General features: G+C 39.9%; 1 protein-coding gene across 3 annotated transcripts in view; it reads right to left on the bottom strand.

Moving 5' to 3' along the window:
- Positions 1-240: 240 nt before the first annotated feature.
- Positions 241-7015, bottom strand: part of MIPEP (mitochondrial intermediate peptidase) — a 100344-nt gene continuing 93569 nt past the window's right edge. For all 3 annotated transcript variants that reach the window (XM_019497373.2, XM_059720436.1, XM_059720433.1), the window contains one exon: positions 241-502. In XM_019497373.2, the coding sequence (XP_019352918.2) occupies positions 405-502 (98 nt within the window). In that variant the 3' untranslated portion in view covers positions 241-404. The remainder of the gene's footprint in view (positions 503-7015) is intronic.

The following is a 7015-nucleotide window of genomic DNA, read 5'->3' as shown; positions in this document are numbered from 1 at the left end:
TCTGTTGAGACATTTGATTTTTTTTTTTGTTGCTAATTCTGAATTCAGCAACTGTGTATTGAAAGATGTATCATTCTTACCACCCACCTTGGTGCCAGTTGGATTTCTAAATGGCCAGATCCTCGACAAAGATCAAATTTTCAAAGAGGTATATGTATATCAGAGGTACAGGTTGTACCTCACACCTTTGGCAAAGCTGCTGGAAACTTTAATCCATCTTCTTAAATGAAGTCACATGTGTTCCATTAAAACTATTTATTTTTAAATTCTACCAATATAAATTTTCACAAGTTGTTTCAGAAGTGTTCACTGAGAGGCAGAAACAAACACACACAGTAGTAGCATTATGTCCATTATTACTAAGATATGTCATCCACCTTTTGAGTATTCCATTCATTCCCACATTATTCTGAGTCCATGAAAAATGTCTCAAAGTCCTGATCTAAGTCTGAAACAAGGGCATCCACAAAGTCTTCAACTGATGGGGCCTTCTGAAGCATACCTATGAAAAGGAACACAACAGCCTCTTAGCAAGAATTATACAAACATTAAAATATTGAGAAAGACTATGTTTAACCTGAACTAATTTGCTCATTAGAGTTGTCAGGATTCGTAATCAAGAAAGAGGTAACCATTCTACATGGGAATTGCCTAGTGCTCAGAGTATCAGCATCCCTCACATGCTCCTCATTAGTATCCCTGTGATCCAGGAAGAATGATCTCCACTTCACAAGCAGATAACTAAGGCACAGGGTAGACTGGTTTGCAAATGGTCACAAGGAAAAACTGCAGCTCACCAGGAACTAGCCATATGTCTGTTGAGTCTCAAGCTGCGGTTTTTGTTTGCTAAAACAGCTATTCTATCCTGATACCCCATATTATACTAAAAAAAAAAGCCCAGCCTCTCACATGAAGAACCATTAAGATACATTTATCATCAGTGAAGCATGTCATATGACCGTATAGTTTAAAATCCTGTCAGGTGATTTCATTTTCTCGTCATGCTGTCAGCAAATTCAAGCTTCGATCCAGAAACACAGTACAAGCAGTACCAAGATGGGGATTTTTTTTTTTACTGGGGTATTACAACGCAGCACCCTATGGTGCTGACTTTAAAAAAAATGCAGCCTTCAGCTTTGTTTATACACCATTATTCTATTTTACATAAATTTAGAAATACCTAGAATATACTACTGTATCAGAACAGAAAACCTGAGTGGCAACATTTCTTTTTCAAATCTTTGCTTGGAAAAAAAAAAAGACACTAGTCTCTATTAATAAAGTACAATCAATTCACAAAATAATCAGACAATGTTTGTCAACATGCATTGGCAGCAAACGGTCAACACAAACTGGATTTGCAACAGGAAAAACACATTTTCTTTAAAAGCATAAAATTATATTGTTTAAATTATTTTGGGTGGTCCGTTGAATACAAATGCAAGACGCTAACTTGCTGAGTGGCTTCTTGTTAAGATTTTAAACTTAATTTTTTTTTCACGTGTAGTGGAAAAAAATCAAGAACAGTTTATACAGATCCAGTGTGTGTAAATAAAATGTAACTGCTGTGTGGCTTTGAAGTGATTAATTCTTTCTGACACAACTGCCAACGTAAATATAACCTTGCTCTTCCCTTTAGAATAAGTACACCTAGTGCACATCATTGCATTCTTTCACATCCGTAAGACTATTCAGTTTCGATAGAAATAATAATAGTGGCATTTATGATCAACAAAATCTTTCAGTGCATCTTTCAATAAAATCTGACTAGAGCCAACTGGCTCAATTCAATGTTTCTTGTAAGCACAGTAACTGCTAAATATAATGATTCAAGAAGAAAAGAAACCAAGTCTCCAGGCAATTGTCCCTAGTAACCAGATAGTTTCCTTGCTAGGATTTTAGAGCATCCTGATCTTAGTTAGTTTTAAACATGTATTGCAAGCATCAACATGAACTGCCATAACACCGTGGGTTAATACCACGAATTACAAGAAAAACAAAAAGTTCACAGTAAAGATGGCATTAAAAGGTAATCAAAGAATATTTGCATTCAGTTATTTTCAAAACCAAAGGGAAATAAATGGGTTTTTTAAATGGCCTACCATGATCACTGCCCTAGTTTTTGTAAAATAAAGTATTCAATGTACTTTTAGGGCATGGACAAACGTACAGCTGGAGTGGCTTCACAATGGGAGACAGACTGCTACCGGGGAGTTTGCAGCAGCTGTTGCATGTTCATGAGCCTGTAGCCATGCTAGTATACTCAAAATATTCTCCTAGTGGAAACTGCAAGTGTACAAGCATTCATTCAACTTCTCATGGGGAAAAAATGCCCCTTCTGGAAGATCTTCCATGTGTCCACCTGAAAGATTTCCTGTGCGAGAGAAACTCTCACATAAGATGTATGCCTGTAGACATCCGTGGTGGTCCACAAAGGGAGGAGAGGGGAGCAGCGGGGTAATGTTCCTTGACCCTTCCACAGACTGGGGACTGCCCAGTGTCAGAACTGGCCTGGCCTTCAACTGGCCTGGAAGGGGAGGGGAGTAGCAGGGCAAAGCTCCTCTACTTTCTCTCTGTTTCATAAGAGCCACATACCTACAGTGTCATTGGCTCCCCAGACCAGGGCTTCCCAAGTCTGAGCAGCAAGTAGGGAGCTTTGTCCCACTACTCCAGTACCCCCAGGACCAGAGAAGTGGAACAGCTGATGCCTTCCTCAATCTGGGGAAGGGACTGAGAGCAGGGAAGAAGGGGAGGCTCTAGGCTGAATATATGCACTGCTCCCCCACCTAGAACAATTTCTAGCAGTCACAATTTCTCAGATATTGCAAACAGAAATGAATGCCTGTGTGAAGCCAAAGTGAGGGCAATTTAGCTCATTTGTATGGATACAGGCTCACTGTAGATGCAAGTTACAGTGTAATAGCTGCCACGCACTCCCAAGCAGCAGTTCCCCCTACCCTTCTAAAGCCACTTTAAGTGTACACTGGTCCACACCCTTAGTTCATCAAGAAAAGGAGGTGCCTTTTAGACATGTACCTTATGTGGGTGGAAACACACAATGGTGTGCTGAAAGCAGTTAGGGTGGATAGAAACACAAACACCATTTTGACTACAGATCTGCAAACAACAATCCAAAAACAATCCACCCCAAAAATCCACAACCTATGTACAGAGGGGATTTTCTGTGGGAAGACCTCCTGCTCTTTAGTGGATTATGCATCTTGCCACACCATCAGCTTAAGTCTGCATTATTTCCCAGTAGTTCTCCCCGCCATGGAGATACCCGTTTAAAAAAGTCCTCTAAAAATTACTAGCAAGCTTAAAACATGGTTCCACTGAAGCTATACTACTTATGGGCAGCCACAACAAGCAGGCTGCAAGATTCCCTGTAGTCTGTCCCTCTAACAGAACCATTTGTTCCAAAAGCTGTGCGCCTTCTTGAACAGAACAGAAATCTTAACAGAACACAAGTGATTTTTTTGGTTTTCTCTTCAAAATATTGATAAAAAAAAAAAAAAGAATATTTTAAAAAGTAATATATTGTATAAAATCAGCCTAACCAAATGACACATACTTGTTCTGTCAAAAAGAATTAGTTAACAAACTTATTGTGCTATTGACAACTCCAACAAAAAATGACATGAAGATATGTACTAAAAAGAAAAAAATACATGCAAGTCAGTTTGAAAATAAAGAGATGTGATCCAAAGAAGCAAACCCAAGACAATCTGATTTATCTCTTCAGTAAAATAACAACTTATCATAAAAATCCTCCCACTGAAAAATGCAGTAAATCAAAGGAAAAGAAAATAACTATAAGTTTATTTTAATATAGCTAAATGAAGCCTCACAAAACCTTACTCAAAAATTATTTCAAACTGGATTCAAGCGAACTGAAAATTACTTAAAAAGATACCAGCAGCAGAGGTGGTGTCAGCCACTGTTTTTAAGCCACAGGGGGTTAAGACTGAGACCTGTATAAGAGACTGTAGAAGACTAGACTGTAGACTGTCTAATGACAAGAAAAGAGAAAGCCCTTACTAAATAAAACACTGAACACAGTAAAAGTCCAAAATTACAATTTAGAATTATGCTACAGCAGTGTTTCAAACTATTGCTGTATATAGGTCACACCACAGGATCAGAGATTTTAAGGCCAAAAGGGACTTTTTGTAGGTCTTGAAAAATGTTGGGTGCTGCATAACACTTCAATCTAAATGATTCAGTAAGATGGTCACAAAAACTGGCGGTTGCAGCTTTCAAAACTGTGAGCATATTTTACAAGTTCAGCCTGATTCCTATTCCAAGTCAGTCTCTCCCAAGCCTAGGGCAACTGCATTGCTCACCTCCTCTGCTTTGAAGTTGTCTTCCACATTAAAGCACTGAGGTTAACCACACCCTTTCCAGACATGGTTAGCCATAACCTACAATCACCTGTAAATGGAAAATTATAAAACCTGTGGCAAAACATGGCCTCTGCCCCCTTGGAACCTTGTAATTATTTTGTTTCTGTTTAGTTTGGAATAATATTTATTGCCATTCATAGCTGATGTTATAACCACATTTATCATTCATGTAAAAGCTCCTTATATAAGGCTCCGCAGGCCATATGTTGCTGAACTCTGGCCTACAATATTCACAAACTGCTGTAAGAAAGACAAAAGCACTTCCTGCTCTCACATGGGTGTGGAATAAGATGAAAAGCCACCAAACCCTAATTTCCATTTCGACAAGATTAGTGTTTTAGGTGACCATTATTCAAGCATGCTATTAAGTTTTGCACTGACATTCTTTTAAATAAATTGCTTAAGCGTTAAAGCAAAAACAATACTAAACTAAAAACACATTTTTCCTGCTAATTTGATAAGTACATTTTGGTTTGACTTGCACAGAGTTGTAACAAGCAGAGTTGCTCTCTGGGCGAAAGCTGGGGGGTGGGGATGGGGGTGGGCAGGGAGTCATACTTTCAAGAGTGGGGGAGTGGGAAGGTGCAGGGATTCTGGGTTCCCAGAGTTCTTTTTTTTTTTTTTTGGGAGGGGGGGGGAGAATGGGACATATGGGATGGGGTGCAGCACAGCAATCCCACCCATCTTGGGAACTCCTAAACAAGGGAACCCCAGCTGAGCTGCTGCTGCCATATGCCCTGCCCACGCCAGCTGTTGCTCTTAAAGAAGCAGCAGCAACAGCAGTGACAGCAGCAACAAGGTGCTGTTTTGCGTAGCCATGGGACGGCTCTTGTTGCTGGGATGCAGACTACATGGAGATGGGGGGTGATTCCAGTGTCCCTCCTAACTTGGTACTCAGGAAAGTACCCTTCTTTCCCACTCCTAGTTACGGTCCTGGGTTCACAACCCCTTACTGCTTCCACTGCTCTGGCAGCAGTGCCAACCTCACCACCCTGTTACTTGCTAGCCAGACCTGTTGGCATGATTTTTACTACACTGCCTGTTTAACCATTGTCCTTGTCCTCAATTTCAATTTGCACTGCTATCGCTCTCTTTCTTCAGCTTAATACTCTCCGCAGACTTGCTTTGTTCCAGAGAACCCACAAAAAGTTATTAAGAGAAAAGGATTTTTGTGGATAATGTCATTATTGGACTAAATGCATGATTGAGATAGACAAGCTTTCAGATATCACAATACCCTTCTTCAGGTCTCTTAGAGAAAGTTTCTCTCCCACAGATCCAAAGGAAGGCAGCTCTTAACTATCCCAAAATCAACGTTCTGAAACTTAACTGACATTAATGAATTAATGATACTTTAAGAGCTCAGAGGAAAGGTACTGTATAAGCATAAAGCATTCTTTCATTGAGCACCTAGCTTATATGTTTCAACACTGACATTTACATAGTTTACATACTATGATATGTGCTCAATGTCGGGAGAAAGGTGTTTACTCTGATCACATAATGCAAAGAGATTTTAAGAGGCAGACAACAAAGAATGTCTGAAGGTTGTTTTCATCACTTTTACCTTCTTTTGAAGATAATGCATAATCTAACTTTTCAATTGCTGATCCTAGAACACAAGTTCCAACCCACTACTAAAAGTGATAACAGCAGAGCTAGAAGAGATATTAGCTGAAACACCAAATAATCTTTATTCCTGCTTTATACTGAGAGTGAGTAGTCATAGTGCTGGTGCAGGCTGAAGTATTTTACTGCTATGATAATGAGATGGCACAGACTTCCTGTTTGTCAGCACTCGCAGCACCAGCTACTGCTGACATTTCATGTATTATACAAAACTGGTAGGCTCGGGCAGATTCACTGTTTATTGGTAAATGTTGATAAGCATCAATTTCACTTCACATTCAGACTGAAGGAAAAATATTTCCATCGTTAATAATCAAAATTTATAGAAAGGGGATGAAAGAAAAATGATGGCTGACGGAGCGTGACAGTGGGAGGAGCAGTCCTACAGAACCGTGCTGACTGTAGTTTGGACAGCAAATCCCAGAAACCCCAGGGGACTGGGAACAAAGGGAGAGGAAGTGACAGAACAGACAAGGGAACTACAGGAGAATGAAGCCAGGACTGATGGCAGTCCTAGAGCAGTTATATTTGTTGCAGCAGGCAGTTAAACTGTACAACCCTGAAAATGTAATTAACACAAACTGAAATAAGTGCTTAAAAATAAACATCAATAATATCTATCAAAATTATTAAAAAATAAAAAATGAATCTGGCCAAAGCTAAAAATTGGTTTAAAAAAGGAACACCCCTCCTTTATTAAAACCACCTGACTGAATCCACAGTCCGATGGATTGCAAATTGGCTGAAGGGTTGTACTCAGAGGGTGGTGGTGGATGGGTCATATTCGACCTGGGGGGGAAGCGGGCAGCGGAGTCCCCCAGGGCTCGGTTCTTGGGCCCGCACTGTTCAATTTCTTTATCAGCGATTTGGATGATGGGGTGAAAAGCAACCTGTTTAAATTTGCTGATGATACCAAAATTTGGGGTGAGGTGGGCATGCTAGTAGGGAGGGAAAGACTGCAGCAAGACCTGGATAGGTTG

Source organism: Alligator mississippiensis, chromosome 1 (genome assembly GCF_030867095.1).
Source record: "Alligator mississippiensis isolate rAllMis1 chromosome 1, rAllMis1, whole genome shotgun sequence".
NCBI lineage: Eukaryota > Metazoa > Chordata > Crocodylia > Alligatoridae > Alligator > Alligator mississippiensis.
Note: the sequence above shows the minus strand (reverse complement) of the source record. Positions and strands in the feature narration are given on the sequence as shown.